Here is a 16,204-nt window from a genome sequence, read left to right on the forward strand (position 1 = left end):
ATTGGCTGGCTGTGCCACGAGCGCACGCGGGTGGCGCGGGTTGATGACTTTGTCATGGCGCTGAAGTGTCTCCACAAGGACTTCCTGTGGCCGTTTCCTGTCATCCCAGCCGGCTCCATCAGCTCGCCTTTCAAGAACGGACACCGCAGGACAGGTGTGCATCAGGGTTTGTTTGTGTGACTGCTGGTGCCTCAGGGACAATGTCCAGCTGTGTTTGCAATGCATTTTTGTCCTCAGCAATGACTGTGTCCCCCTCGCCCTCTGAATCATTGGGTGTGTTTGATTCAAACTTCGTGACTGAGTGCATTTTTTTCTCAAGTCGCATTTGTTTAGGTAGGTGTTATTTTATCCTTCAATTAAATCTGAACCTGTTTGTTCCTCCCTCCCTCCTCCAGTGCTGAGCCAGCACCTACTGAAGTCCCAGTCAGCAGACAGCCTGTTGAACATGGACACAGCGCCCCCGCAGGCCGTAGCACGCAACAGCAACCACACCTGGCTAGACAGGCTGGGGGCTCTTGGACCTACAGAGATGGACACTGCCTTGTCCCACGGGGGGCCACAGACACAGGAGGCCTTCCTCTCTCCACTAACCAACAAAAGTAAGTAGTCTTCATCAAAAGATAGGAACAGCTGAGACTCTCTTTCCCTTAGATATAGTCAGAGAACTCTCTCTACCTACCTCTCTCTCTCTACCTACCTCTCTCTCTCTCTCTCTCTCTCTCTCTCTCTCTACCTCTCTCTCTCTCTCTCTCTCTACCTCTCTCTCTCTCTCTACCTACCTCTCTCTCTCTCTCTCTACCTACCTCTCTCTCTCTCTCTCTACCTACCTCTCTCTCTCTCTCTCTACCTACCTCTCTCTCTCTCTCTCTACCTACCTCTCTCTCTCTACCTACCTCCCTCTCTCTCTCTCTACCTACCTCTCTCTCTCTCTCTCTCTCTCACTCTCACTCTCACACTCACACTCACTCACTCACTCAATTTGCTTTATTGGCATGATGTAACAATGTACATATTGCCAAACTTATTTTGGATATTTACAATATGAAAAAAAATGAGAATCAAAATTGTGTTTGGGACAACAGTAACAACAAAATAATTGTTTAGGTCGCTTTCTACCCTTCCTCATCAACTATCTCCCTTCCTCGTTCTCCCTCCATCTTTCTCTCTCTAGCGGAGGAGTGCAGCATCGGTTCTGCCACAGACCTGACAGAGACCAGCAGCATGGTGGATGGAGATTGGACCATGGTGGATGACAACTTCTCTACTCTCAGTCTGACCCACTCTGAGCTGGAACACATCTCCAGGGAGCTGGCTAACAAGGGACCACACAAGTCCCAGGTCCAGCTACGGTAAAGCCTGTCCTCCCACTCATAGACAGGATTTCTACTTCTATTTGACAGCCCAATCAGAGCGACAGAGAGGGTTTACCTTAAGGAATAATTTCCCCTTGGTAAGGGAATAATTCAAGAGTTTTATGGTAGCTTAAAGGCATGTACAGCAGAAAGAGTCTCCAGTTACCACGGAGACGACCTGATTCACTGACATGAACATCTCTTATCAAAGAGAGAGCATTTATTCTGGAAGATCACATAACAGAACTTCTACATTCAAGACAGTAGAAACAATTTGATTCAGAAGATAAAACACCTTTTAGTTTTCTCAACTTGTTTCTATTACTTTCTAGCACATCCAGCTAACTGACAGAGTAGGTAGCTAGCTAGCCAACTAGCTATAGTAGCTTTGTAGCCATGGAGTGTGCACCTTCCATTAGCTACGTAGCTGGTGGATGTTTCCCCTTTCAAACCAGAACAGAGGAAAGCAACATTCACCTCCACAAATATTATTTATATTGATATCCATACTGAAAGAAAGGGGATACCTATATCCATACTGAATGAAAGGGGATAGCTATATCCATACTGAATGAAAGGGGATACCTATATCCATACTGAATGAAAGGGGATACCTATATCCATACTGAATGAAAGGGGATACCTATATCCATACTGAATGAAAGGGGATAGCTATATCCATACTGAATGAAAGGGGATACCTATATCCATACTGAATGAAAGGAGATACCTATATCCATACTGAATGAAAGGGGATACCTATATCCATACTGAATGAAAGGGGATAGCTATATCCATACTGAATGAAAGGGGATAGCTATATCCATACTGAATGAAAGGGGATACCTATATCCATACTGAATGAAAGGGGATACCTATATCCATACTGAATGAAAGGGGATAGCTATATCCATACTGAATGAAAGGGGATACCTATATCCATACTGAATGAAAGGGGATACCTATATCCATACTGAATGAAAGGAGATACCTATATCCATACTGAATGAAAGGAGATACCTATATCCATACTGAATGAAAGGGGATACCTATATCCATACTGAATGAAAGGGGATAGCTATATCCATACTGAATGAAAGGGGATACCTATATCCATACTGAATGAAAGGGGATACCTATATCCATACTGAATGAAAGGGGATACCTATATCCATACTGAATGAAAGGGGATACCTATATCCATACTGAATGAAAGGGGATAGCTATATCCATACTGAATGAAAGGGGATACCTATATCCATACTGAATGAAAGGGGATACCTATATCCATACTGAATGAAAGGGGATACCTATATCCATACTGAATGAAAGGGGATACCTATATCCATACTGAATGAAAGGGGATACCTATATCCATACTGAATGAAAGGAGATACCTATATCCATACTGAATGAAAGGGGATACCTATATCCATACTGAATGAAAGGGGATACCTATATCCATACTGAATGAAAGGGGATACCTATATCCATACTGAATGAAAGGGGATACCTATATCCATACTGAATGAAAGGGGATACCTATATCCATACTGAATGAAAGGGGATACCTATATCCATACTGAATGAAAGGGGATACCTATATCCATACTGAATGAAAGGGGATACCTATATCCATACTGAATGAAAGGGGATACCTATATCCATACTGAATGAAAGGGGATACCTATATCCATACTGAATGAAAGGGGATACCTATATCCATACTGAATGAAAGGGGATACCTATATCCATACTGAATGAAAGGGGATACCTATATCCATACTGAATGAAAGGGGATACCTATATCCATACTGAATGAAGCACATAAGGGACCTCAGGGGAACCCTTAACTTTTTCATTTCATTTAAGGGGGAAATTTGCCTTAAAATGTTTTGTGCAACTTATTTTAAAGTTAAGGACATTTTAAGGGAAAATGTACTTAAGATGTTTTATGCAAACGGCCCTGTACTTTAATATTGATATTTTTTACAACTTTAACTTCACTACATTCCTAAAGACAATGATGTACTTTTTTACTCCATATATTTTCCCTGACACCCAAAACGACCCATTATGTTTTGAATGCTTGAATGATCAAATTCACACTCTTATCAAGAGAACATCCTTGTTCATCCCTACTGTCTCTGATCTGGTGGACTCACTAAACAGAGAACATCCCTGGTCATCCCTGGTCATCCCTACTGTCTCTGATCTGGCGGACTCACTAAACAGAGAACATCCCTGGTCATCCCTACTGCCTCTGATCTGGAGGACTTATTAAACAGAGAACATCCCTGGTCATCCCTACTGCCTCTGATCTGGTGGACTCACTAAACAGAGAACATCCCTGGTCATCCCTACTGCCTCTGATCTGGCGGACTTATTAAACAGAGAACATCCCTGGTCATCCCTACTGCCTCTGATCTGGTGGACTCACTAAACAGAGGACATCCCTGGTCATCCCTACTGCCTCTGATCTGGCGGACTTATTAAACAGAGAACATCCCTGGTCATCCCTACTGCCTCTGATCTGGCGGACTTATTAAACAGAGAACATCCCTGGTCATCCCTACTGCCTCTGATCTGGTGGACTCACTAAACAGAGGACATCCCTGGTCATCCCTACTGCCTCTGATCTGGTGGACATGCTTCGTTTGTAAATTATGTCTGAGTGTTGACTTGTGCCCCTGGCTAGCAGTAAATTACTTTTTTTTTTTTTAAATGCTGTCTGGTTTGCTTAATATAAGGAATTTGAAATGATTAAAACTTTTTACTTTTGATACTTAAATATATTTTATCAATTACAATTACTTTTGATACTTAAGTTTAAAACTAAATACTTTTAGACTTCTCCTCAAGCAGTATTTTACTGGGTGATTTTTACTTGAGTAATTTTTCTATGAAGGTATCTTTACTTTTACTCAAGTATGACAATCGAGTACTTTTTTCTACTACTGCTATTAGGTGCTACTAATACTCCTCCACCCCACTTTCCAACCCAACCTAGCTAGACGTATGGCTGCGGTGACCTATTTGTTTGTGTGTTGGTTTCATATGTAGGTTTGTGTATATCTTGTGTGATTTGTCAGCCTTAGCTTGTGTATCCTTGGGTATGTTTCCCTGGACTCAGATGAACTAAATGGAGAATCTCCATTGACCATATGCTTCTTAGTGTTGGGCTAAGCTTACTCTGTTTCTGGGAAACCAGTCCCATATGCATCATGCCTTTTATAGCTTATCTCTCTCTGTCTTCAGGTACCTCCTGCATGTGTTCATGGAGGCTGGCTGTCTGGAGTGGTGTGTTGTGATTGGTCTGATCCTGAGAGAGACCACAGTCATCAAGCAGGTGGTCAACTTCCTGGACAGTCCTGAGGTTCCTCCTGAGACCGTCCAGAGTGTCCGCTCCGGCCTGCTAGGGGTCGACGCATGGGCCTCCACAGACTGGTCAGTGTCTCTGTTTGTCTTTGTCGCTCTCTGTCGCTCCCTCGCTCTGTCGCTCGCTCGCTCGCTCGGTCTGTCGCTCTGTCGCTCGCTCGGTCTGCCGCTCTGTCGCTCGCTCGGTCTGCCGCTCTGTCGCTCGCTCGGTCTGCCGCTCTGTCGCTCGCTCGGTCTGCCGGTCTGTCGCTCGGTCAGTCAGTCGCTCGCTCTGTCTGTCGCTCGCATACAGAGGCCCAATGTCATAATTGCAAAAGGGTTTTCTAATGATCAATTAGCCATTTAAAATGATATAAACTTGGATTAGCTAACACAACGTGCCATTGGAACACAGGAGTGATGGTTGCTGATAATGGGCCTCTGTACGCCTATGTAGATAATCCATTAAAAATATGCCGTTTACAGCTACAATAGTCATTTACAACAATGTCTACACTGTATTTCTGATCAATTTTATGTTATTTTAATGGACAAAAATGTTGCTTTTCTTTCAAAAACAAGGACATTTCTAAGTGACCCCAAATTTTTTAACGGTAGCGTATATGTTTACAAAAAAATATATATATGGGGGATTGGAAATGATGCAGACAACTACATTGATGGAAGCCACAATATATCTGCATTATTAAAGCTGATTTGTATTCATCCAGACCACTAGTGGAACTGTGGTGTAAAGGATGTAACATCTTCTATAGCAGCTATAGCAAAGGCACAGTGAAGTTCATGAATGTTGTGAGCTTGATACTGACTCCCCCTTCTCTCCACTCCCTGTAGCCTGGGCTATAAGCCCTTCCTGAACATGATCCGGCCCCAGCTACAGAAGCTCATAGAGACTTCTGTAGAGCAGATCCAGCCTGAAGCCTTCCTACCAGGGGCTTCCAACTCGAAGCTGGCTGAGCCCCAGCCCGCAGGCCCCAGTGCGGAAGACAGTAGAGGGCCTGTCCTCCTGGGTCTGGCCCTTCCTTTGGAGCCCCCTGGGGGGTTAGGGACAGAGGACGGAGGAGTTCCAGAGGAGCAGGAGGAACAGGCGGTGGACGAGGGGGCGTACGACTGCACTCTGTCCTGACATGCCCAGTCCTGACCTGAGTCATGTTCATTAGGCACCAAATGGAAGAAAATGGACTGAAACAGGGAGGGACTGACTATATTGACTTAAACTTTTTTTGCTACGGTAAACCCTGATGAATACAGCCCTTTTCTGACCTTGCTGGGCGGGTGTGATGGGACACAGGATGAGGAAGAGAGACACTGGAAGTCTGACTAAACTCTGTCTGGAACCAGTTTGTTGACTGACGCGGACTCTGATATTTTCCATTGTGTGTGAGACTGTGTGTGTCATGGTATTGTGTGTATTACTACACTGGGTGTGTAACATTTGGAAGCCTCAAACGCAAGAGGACATTCTCGACTTCTCTCCAGTCCGGATACTCGTCCATCCCAGTGCTGGAGCAGGGTCTGTCGGGTCAGTGAGTGAGTGAGTGAGTGAGTGAGTGAGTGAGTGAGTGAGTGAGTGAGTGAGTGAGTGAGTGAGTGAGTGGGCTCTTGTGTTTTAAGAGTGTCAGTATTGTCCAGTTGATTAGTCAGGACACAGCCGATTCATAACAAAAAAAACATAGATATGACATGCTTCTAACCTCTATTTATTCTGCTCCCCGTAAAAAAATGTTTTTTTTTAAGAAATTTGCTCACAGACCTGAGTTTGGGCTAGTCAGTCTTTATTCTGGGATTAAAGCAGGCAGTTTGTGTTGCAAGTTAGCGTTTTAAATATGCTTTTCAGATCAGAGAAATGCTGTCTGGATTGTGCTCGTCTGGGCAATAGTGTCTAGATAGAAATTTCAGATAGCCGTGATGACGTGCTGGGCAAAGAGCATCCGGGTTACTGTCCGTTAGACAGTAACAGAAAGTTCAACCTATAACTGTATATTTTTGTCACAGTTTGTACAACAGTCTATATTGTACTTTGTTGTGAAGGAGTTCAGATATAACTTTTGGTACTTTTTGCAAGGAATCGCCCCTGAAATCAACTGTGTGCTGGACAAGTTCTGAACATTTTATGAGATGCACTGAAGTGTGTGTCATATTTTATACATCCTACTGTACCGTGGATTTAAAGATATTTACTGATGCCGTGGTCAATAATGTGGTGATATTATTCTACACCATTACGATGTCAGTCCCCTCACTAAGATATTAAAGACTAGTGTCAGAATTCTGTTGGTCGAGAGAGAAGACGTGTGTGTGTGTGTGTGTGTGTGTGATGAGATGACCTGGATTGGAGGTGAATGTTGTTGACGAGGGCCTGACCAGGCCTCAACCAAACCATGACTGACTCCTGAAGGGAGAATCTAACGTTCTCTGAGGACAAACCAAATGATTATGGCGATCCTGACCTGCGTCTTTACACACATGCTTTAGGACTGGCTCTAGAATTACTGTTCAGTTGGCTTCCGTCATGCTGGAGGATCCAAACTGAGACAAACTATATTCATAATTCACTTTGTATTGATATTGATAGCATATTATGTCATGCCAGAGATCATTTTTCTTTGCCCCCTTTTTAAATAGATAAAACATCAACTGATGCACACCTTGGTGTTAATTCAATGTCACATTTCAGTATCGTCTCCTATCAGTGATCTTGGTAATGGCTGTAGAGTTGAATAGGTCCTATACTATTTCATGTATTCTGACAGGGTGTCCATTGTTTCTATAAGAATTTAGGTTTGTAAAGGCTTGGTTGTTATCACCGTGGTAACATATCAGAAGCAGCTCCTGTATGTATGATGTGGAACGGTAAAGACTAGTATCCTCACATGGAATCAATCTTTTATGATCGTCAGTATTATTATTTATTGGTTGTGGTGTTATTGATAATGGGAAAATGTTAGCCTTCATTATTCATTCAAATTGTTTTATTTCAGCTATATCAAAGCAACTAAACAAGAACTATTTGCTTTTGCCTCAACTCCGTACTGTAGTCATTTGAGTCGTTCTTAGGCCCGGCGCCCAGGTCGATATCCCACCACCTGACCAGCATAGAGCTCTCAGGCCCAGGTCGATATCCCACCACCTGACCAGCATAGAGCTCTCAGGCCCAGGTCGATATCCCACCACCTGACCAGCATAGAGCTCTCAGGCCCAGGTCGATATCCCACCACCTGACCAGCATAGAGCTCTCAGGCCCAGGTCGATATCCCACCACCTGACCAGCATAGAGCTCTCAGGCCCAGGTCGATATCCCACCACCTGACCAGCATAGAGCTCTCAGGCCCAGGTCGATATCCCACCACCTGACCCGCATAGAGCTCTCAGGCCCAGGTCGATACCCCACCACCTGACCCGCATAGAGCTCTCAGGCCCAGCGCCCAGGTCGATACCCCACCACCTGACCAGCATAGAGCTCTCAGGCCCAGGTCGATATCCCACCACCTGACCCGCATAGAGCTCTCAGGCCCAGCGCCCAGGTCGATACCCCACCACCTGACCCGCATAGAGCTCTCAGGCCCAGCGCCCAGGTCGATACCCCACCACCTGACCAGCATAGAGCTCTCAGGCCCAGGTCGATACCCCACCACCTGACCCTCATAGAGCTCTCAGGCCCAGGTCGATACCCCACCACCTGACCCTCATAGAGCTCTCAGGCCCAGGTCGATACCCCACCACCTGACCCGCATAGAGTTCTCAGGCCCAGCGCCCAGGTCGATACCCCACCACCTGACCAGCATAGAGCTCTCAGGCCCAGGTCGATATCCCACCACCTGACCCGCATAGAGCTCTCAGGCCCAGCGCCCAGGTCGATACCCCACCACCTGACCCGCATAGAGCTCTCAGGCCCAGGTCGATATCCCACCACCTGACCAGCATAGAGCTCTCAGGCCCAGCGCCCAGGTCGATATCCCACCACCTGACCCACAGAGCTCTCAGGCCCAGCGCCCAGGTCGATATCCCACCACCTGACCCACAGAGCTCTCAGGCCCAGGTCGATACCCCACCACCTGACCCTCATAGAGCTCTCAGGCCCAGGTCGATATCCCACCACCTGACCCACAGAGCTCTCAGGCCCAGCGCCCAGGTCGATATCCCACCACCTGACCAGCATAGAGCTCCCAACCTTCAAACGGGAATCAATGGTGAAACAGCCACATCCATTTGTGATTTTGCAACAACAAAGTTCCTATTTTTTCCCCCCCCTCTGACATCATTGCACGCGTGACAGCAGAGCTTAATATGTACTGCCTTGTTTTCACCATGCTGCACGACGCTCAGCAGCAACAACGGTGGTGGGGCGGCCAGTGGCGCCATTTCCCCCCTACTGCGGATGCCATCTTTAACAGCGTGAAAAACTCTGGCTCGTATCCACAAAGCAACTGAGTATGAACAGGGCCCCATGTATTCATTGTGCTCTAAATGGAAATACTGGTCTTAGATCAGCTGTTTCTCCAGACAATTGTTAGCAGTTGTTTTCTTTACTGTGTGTATTTGTTCTATATTAGCCAGGTTCAGTACATCAATGGTCTCCACTTACTTACAGTACATCACTGTTAAACTGTGCAATTCTGAAACGTTGCTTTGTTTCAGCTTTTTTCTCTTTAGATTTACATTCAGCTCCACATGTTTTACTGTCACTCATACCAACCAAAACGTTTGTACTTTAAACATTATTCTGCTGCAGCTCACTGTGCTTGTAGTTTGTACTTTAAACATTATTCTGCTGCAGCTCACTGTGCTTGTAGTTTGTATTTTAAACATTTTATTGCAGCTCACTGTGCTTGTATAAGCCTCTATTGTTCTGCAGCGTTGTTTTTACGAGAACCTCTTTGGCCGTGACTGTACACTAGCCTGAGTCCCAGATCGGTTCGTACCGTCTTACTGTACCAACTCCATTTCTGTCGTTGTCATGTTTGCTATGGAGTTGGCAAGACGGCACAAACAAAACTGGGACGCAAGTTAACTACACAGCATCGATGTGCTTCTATATCGTCTGCTCTCAAGCCCACAAACCCCAGCTGTGAAGTTTACCTAACGTAATAAGGTTGTTGGCTAACCAAAGACATGTTCTGAGGCCTTGGGTCACCGTGACTTGAGTGCTTGTATAATGAACCTCTCCACACCCCTCTGAGGAAAGATGGAACCATTGCTGCTCAACAACAAAAAATTCAGTTAGTACTTAAGACAGTTTATCGATATTATGATTATATACGTTTCATGTTTCCATCTGAGGACTAGAAGTCTATTGTTTCGTGTCTCTGCTGTTGGGGAAAAGCACGATGTCAGACATGATGACAGTGGTACTCTTTTCATACATATTGTAAAGAACAGCATATTTGAGGCAGTAACACACCCTGGGGTGGACATCTTCAATGCAGTGTACAGTATAGATACTGTTTCTTGTACAATTTGCCTTTTCTACTCATTTTGGTTTTCTATTTTTTCCTGTACATAAACAATAAATTATTTTTTAAAACCAAGGCCATTTTATTGTATTTTTTTTTAGAGACTACTAAAAGCAACATGTATTATTGCTGTACATGGTGGTAAGTCACTGGACACAAGTGTTAATTTCAAGTTTATTTTTGTAATCAAAATACCCTGTTACACAATTCCCCAAATCAACCATGTTAATCCCATCTGGGGTTACATGACTGATTTTAAAAGGTTAGGTGTAACCCTCCCAGTTGACAAATTAATAAAATAAAAAATTACAAAAGTATGATTGCTTTTAAATAATTAACATGTTATACAAAACTGCACTTGATTCAGTTAATAGGCATAGATACTGTAGGTGAGTTGCATCACATGAAATTTAACAGGTTCCAACGAAAACACTCGATCACTTAAACGTGGATGCATTTCAGTTCCCATTTTTCCAACTGAAGTACAGGTAACTTTCCTTTATTCAGGCATATTAAGGAAAGTAAAGCCTTTCTCACAATAATTCTACAAAATTTAAGTTGAGACCCATAAACGGTTTAAATGAAATGTTTCACCTTAATATTGGTATTTACAAAGGACAAGGCTCGGGAAATGTCAGTATCATCGTTACAGTAACAATGTTTTATGGGATATGATGATGATACGTAACCCTTCAAGCTACTTTGAACAATGTGTATTATAGTTTGCTTGAACTGAGTGGGGATTTATGCCAGGATTCAATCCGATCGTGTTTTGGCAGCAATGCACCATTTTAATGGAATTGTATTATTGAAGCAACATGTAGCCAGCGTTTACCGTGAATGTGGTCTCCACGAACGAGTGAGCATTGCCCACAAGGTGCGATCGGATTGATTCCCTGCATTACTTTTTTTTGTGTAAAATCATAAATGTTATAAATGACTGCAGAAGAAAAGTTTGACAGTACTGACAAATGTCATTACCATAAACCAAAAATCACTTTACAATTTCAACAGAGCAGCAATCTGTCCAAAACATGAAGTTATATGTTTAAGGCAGTGTACAGTACACTTGAGTCATTATTTAAATTCAATGGGAAGGTTTGGGGTAGTGAACATTAGTCATCAATCGTCTTGTAATTACAGAATCAGGGGATATTTCTTTACCTAAATTACAGAACCCACCATACTTGATATAGAAATAAATCAAATCATTAACTTATTAAATGTTTAAATTATACACTCATTTTTTGTTCCATCCATCAGGCCTGAGCTGTCGCTATACCTCTGATTAAGGCGACCAAAATGGCTCCCTGTATAGTGTACTACTTTTATACGGCTCTGGTCAAAAGCAGCCAATAGGGTGCAAGTTCAGGCCTAGACAAAACCTCACTAAACGATGCCACTAGCTAAAGGTCTTTAGACGTGAGCTCGTTAGTTTCCTCCCCCTTTCTCTTTTCCTCTCAAGAAAACATCACCTTGTGTTCATCATGCATATTTAAGAGTATACTGGGATGTTTTTCATCACAGCGATGGATATGACAAATCATTTTTAAACCCTTAACTACATTACAATTTACAAAATCTTGCTGTACAATCCGGCTAAGACCATATTTCTTACAGGTAAGTGCATGAGACCAACAGATCCCTCTAGCCTACAACCATGTGGCATTATAGAACCTAGAAAGCACATTAGCTTGGTTCCATCCTTTCACCTGCTCAGAGAGAGGACGCATCGCTGGATACCAAACAACAAGGCGACTGTTCAACACAAACTGGTACTAGCCACAGTAGTGTAGTCCAAGAGACTGCCCAGATCAACAATCCTTATCAAATCTCAAGTACCGGTCAGTCTTCACAAAACCCTAAATACCTACTTCATAGAGTAACACATCGAACCATGAAGTAAGGCTGCACGATGTGGGGAAAAAACAGATTTGCGATGTGAACTGTTATAATCAAATGTGCTGCTTGAGTAACGGGGTGGGGCAAGCAGCTGCAAGAGGAGAGACGACAGTAAACTATTAGCCGCCTGTAACAACCGTTCTGAGTGCCGTTTCAAAATATTGACATTGCGAATTCTATTAATTGTGCAGCCCTACCATGAAGACAGCTCACATAAGACTTTACCATGCAGGTACAGAGAAAACAGCTTGGCTTTATTCATAAAGTAGGAGTGTTGATCTAGGATCAGGTCCCCATCTATCCATAATTGTATTTGTTATGACCTAAAAGGCTAAACTGATCCTATAGCAGCACTCTGCCTCTTTATGAACACAGACCCAGCGCTACCTCAGTGTTAGCAGGAGCAGCTGTCCTGCAGTCAAACACCATGATGGGGGTCAATTCAGGAACTATACTGAAATTCCAATTATCTTCAATACCTTTAAATTAAGACTTTCTGAATTGAACCCTGGTTCTGTAGCAACAAAACTAGAAAGACAGAAAACATGGAGTAGAAAAGGAGGGTTCCCCACTGATAAAATACAAGTCCAGTGCTTTGATTCACTTTGTGCAACAGTCCGAGTCTGACCCACACCGTAGGCGTCAACCATTGGAATATACTTTGACAACACCCTTTCTGGTGATTTAATGTCTGTTTTATGACATCAGCCAATAGTATTATAATCTGAGTTTATAATAAAACAATATCCCACTGTAAAATATTGATATGGGCAAAAACACACTGAAGTAGGATTTTTTTTTAAACCCATTTTACTGTTTAACTGTTAACAGGAAGTACCATTGATGAGGGACATCAGGAGGACAAAATTAATTGGAGTTGGTGGAATGGCTTACCGATGTGTTGCATTAATAAATGTTTTGAAAAAGCGCCACAACATTAAAACAACTGCCTTGTTGTAGTAGGTTAGAGCACCGGGGTTCAGAATGAGAAAAATGTAAAAAGCACCATTAGTTTGATTCTCTTCAACTCAGTCAAACTAAATCAGTGTGTTTCTTGATGGACAGAAAATACATTTGAAATCGCAATACCCAGCTAAATTATTTATTCATTCAGTGATGAGTTAATTGCATTTCTATTTTCGCCATCACTCGTCAAAACATCCTTGTACATTAGTGAGCTCACCGTAAGCAAATCACACAAAAGGCTTTCACTGCAACAATTAAATTGTGTTGACCTTCAGACTACTGTACTGGCCTTGACATCTTAACCAGTTCACTTTTTTAGAAGTTTTCATGAATTGACTCCCTTAGGTTTGTTTGTTTCTTATTTAAAATGTGAAAACAAGAAATTGTTAATTTTGTAAGGAAACACTAGCCTTTTAACTGAAATAGTGAGTGACGCTGAAGACCTCGTGCTTGTTGACAGAGATGGAACACGCAAGGCCATACATGCAAAACAGTTCGTCAGAGAGAGCGAGAAGAAAGAGTAAAAAAATAAATAAACTACCTATTTACCCTCATCCCCACAAAGGAACTCTACTGAACACTGGTTGACCGTTCCCTAGTCCAACTGTTACTGTTTATAAGGACCGTTCCGTAGTCCTACTGTTTATAAGGACCGTTCCCTAGTCCTACTGTTACTGTTTATAAGGACCGTTACTGTTTATAAGGACCGTTCCCTAGTCCTACTGTTACTGTTTATAAGGACTGTTTCTGTTAATAAGGACCGTTCCCTAGTCCTACTGTTACTGTTTATAAGGACCGTTCCCTAGTCCTACTGTTTATAAGGACCGTTCCCTAGTCCTACTGTTACTGTTTTATAAGGACCGTTACTGTTTATAAGGACCGTTCCCTAGTCCTACTGTTTCTGTTTATAAGGACTGTTTCTGTTAATAAGGACCGTTCCCTAGTCCTACTGTTACTGTTTAAGGACCGTTCCCTAGTCCTACTGTTTATAAGGACCGTTCCCTAGTCCTACTGTTACTGTTTTATAAGGACCGTTACTGTTTATAAGGACCGTTCCCTAGTCCTACTGTTTCTGTTTATAAGGACTGTTTCTGTTAATAAGGACCGTTCCCTAGTCCTACTGTTACTGTTTAAGGACCGTTCCCTAGTCCTACTGTTTATAAGGACCGTTCCCTAGTCCTACTGTTACTGTTTTATAAGGACCGTTACTGTTTATAAGGACCGTTCCCTAGTCCTACTGTTTCTGTTTATAAGGACTGTTTCTGTTAATAAGGACCGTTCCCTAGTCCTACTGTTACTGTTTATAAGGACCGTTCCCTACTGTTACTGTTTATAAATAATGTTGCTTCTGGCTTGGCTTTAGTGTCCCTCCTGTTAACTATTGACACAGTGATGGTGGGGTCTCTCGAATCGGCCTGTGTGTGGAAGCAGGCCCAACAACGGGCCCAGTATTTCAAGTATGGGTAAATGTGGTAGGTGCCTCCCAGTGTGTGTACATCTGATAGGCCTAGGTGTCAGTATCGGTACATGTGATAGGTGGAGACCCAGGAAGAGGGGAAGGCCCATTTAGGGAACCTCTGCAGCATGTCCTCTAGCTGAACAGTCCTCTGGTCCTCTCCAAAGAAGTAATGAGATGAGATGGCTACGGAGATCATTCCCTCTGGGCCTGACGGGTCCTCTTCTCTGGGAGGCTGGAGACGAGAAATACGTATTAAAACACACAATCATATATGGACAGTGTTTCCCCTAGAGTCACAAATCGTTATCATTTAACAAAAAATGCATTTTCGGGATGGTAAAACATTTTCAGTGTAAACTTAAGACTAAAACCAGATAAAGTATGTAGAAAATATAATTGACCAATATATTTTTTAAATAAGATCATCTTTGAGAACTAACAACCACCAAAATAAAAACTAGACAGTCAGGGAGAATCTGAAATAAAATGCATACTCCAAGTCGATATTCACGTCATAAGATCCCCTAGACCACGCCAACCAATCAGTCTTCCCAATTGATTCCCCTGAAAAAGAGCCAACTTCTTCGTTGATTTTTAAGTCATACAAAAACCATGCAGGGAAAACTGCTTTGTACATCAAACCAGGTCAGAAATCCCAAAACTCTAGTTTGCAATGCTCCCACATAGGGAAATAGAGCCTATGGGAAGAGCCCTGTGGCTTCAGGCTATTCGGCGTGGGAGAGTCAAGGAATTGTGGGGACCCCGGTGTCCAAGTAGACATAGCTATGTGTGTGGAAAACATTTCACAGGTAAGTACTACTTGTAGCTGTACAATCTGTTTGTCTTGGCTAGCTAGCTAATGTTACGGTCGGTAGCTAGCTAGAGGCTAGCACCGTCATGAAATGGGGCATGAGGGTTGCCTTACAATATTATTAGCTCAGGAGGAGGCAATGTTAAAGTAATCTTTAGACATTGAGTTTTCTTCAATTGAGTTTTTGTATTTGACTAAAACAAGCAGTCAACAAGAAAGTTCTTTGAAAAAGGTAATTTTGGGGTAGCCGAGGAGGGAGGCGCTGCAACATTCTATGGAATACAGACGGAGTATGGAGCCCCCATTGATTTTGTTATGTTTGAGTCACTCAGATAGCATAAGCCATGGCAAAATTGCAGGAAATTAGCTTTAAAACTGCACATTTCCTCTCAGCCCCGTGGCAATATGTGTAGAATTCTAGGAATTGATACCACAACATTTGTACAATCAAAATAAACTGTCTACATTTGTCATTTTATTTTCTAATGATCTGTCGCTGGGGAAACATGCCTGGGTGAGAAGAAATAACAGCAAGCATGGGCTTGGATCACGACATAACAAAAGACGTCGTAAAGCAATGGAATCATTACAGACCAAGTAGTCCTACTAAACAACGCCAAGTCGACAGACTAAAACATCCATAATGGCCTCAGCAAAGTCGACCAGGAAATAACAACAATGAATAGCTACGGATTCTGATTCATACACGATGTTTGGAGAAAGGGAGACTTGTGCCCTGAGACAAGTGACTGAGTGAAACATCTTTCTGGGGAGATGACAGCGGCTTGTTCTAATCCAATCATTGCAGCAGGTTCAACCGATACCCCGCCTGTTTCTTTACAGACAAAAGAACTAGCCAATAGTTGTTCAGAGTGCACAGCGC

General features: G+C 43.1%; 2 protein-coding genes across 8 annotated transcripts in view; one reads left to right on the top strand and one right to left on the bottom strand.

The window, feature by feature from the left end:
* Positions 1–10,258, top strand: part of LOC115149435 (RAB6A-GEF complex partner protein 1) — a 94,172-nt gene extending 83,914 nt beyond the window's left edge. For 2 of the 7 annotated variants that reach the window (XM_029692286.1, XM_029692288.1), the window contains exons 23-27: positions 1–154; positions 396–599; positions 1,172–1,349; positions 4,611–4,799; positions 5,565–10,258. The exon at positions 1–154 is cut by the window's left edge and continues 142 nt beyond it. In XM_029692286.1, coding sequence (XP_029548146.1) covers positions 1–154; positions 396–599; positions 1,172–1,349; positions 4,611–4,799; positions 5,565–5,856 — 1,017 coding nt within the window. In that variant the 3' untranslated portion in view covers positions 5,857–10,258. The remainder of the gene's footprint in view (positions 155–395; positions 600–1,171; positions 1,350–4,610; positions 4,800–5,564) is intronic. The other 5 variants (XR_003866870.1, XR_003866872.1, XR_003866871.1 and 2 more) reach the window with 5 other exon arrangements.
* Positions 10,259–10,343: 85 nt separating this feature from the next.
* The window catches only part of LOC115149436 (endoplasmic reticulum metallopeptidase 1), a 54,465-nt gene continuing 48,604 nt past the window's right edge, over positions 10,344–16,204 (bottom strand). The window contains exon 16 of the mRNA XM_029692289.1: positions 10,344–14,742. Coding sequence (XP_029548149.1) covers positions 14,566–14,742 — 177 coding nt within the window. The 3' untranslated portion in view covers positions 10,344–14,565. The remainder of the gene's footprint in view (positions 14,743–16,204) is intronic.

This window comes from Salmo trutta, chromosome 15, assembly GCF_901001165.1.
Source record: "Salmo trutta chromosome 15, fSalTru1.1, whole genome shotgun sequence".
Lineage (NCBI taxonomy): Eukaryota > Metazoa > Chordata > Actinopteri > Salmoniformes > Salmonidae > Salmo > Salmo trutta.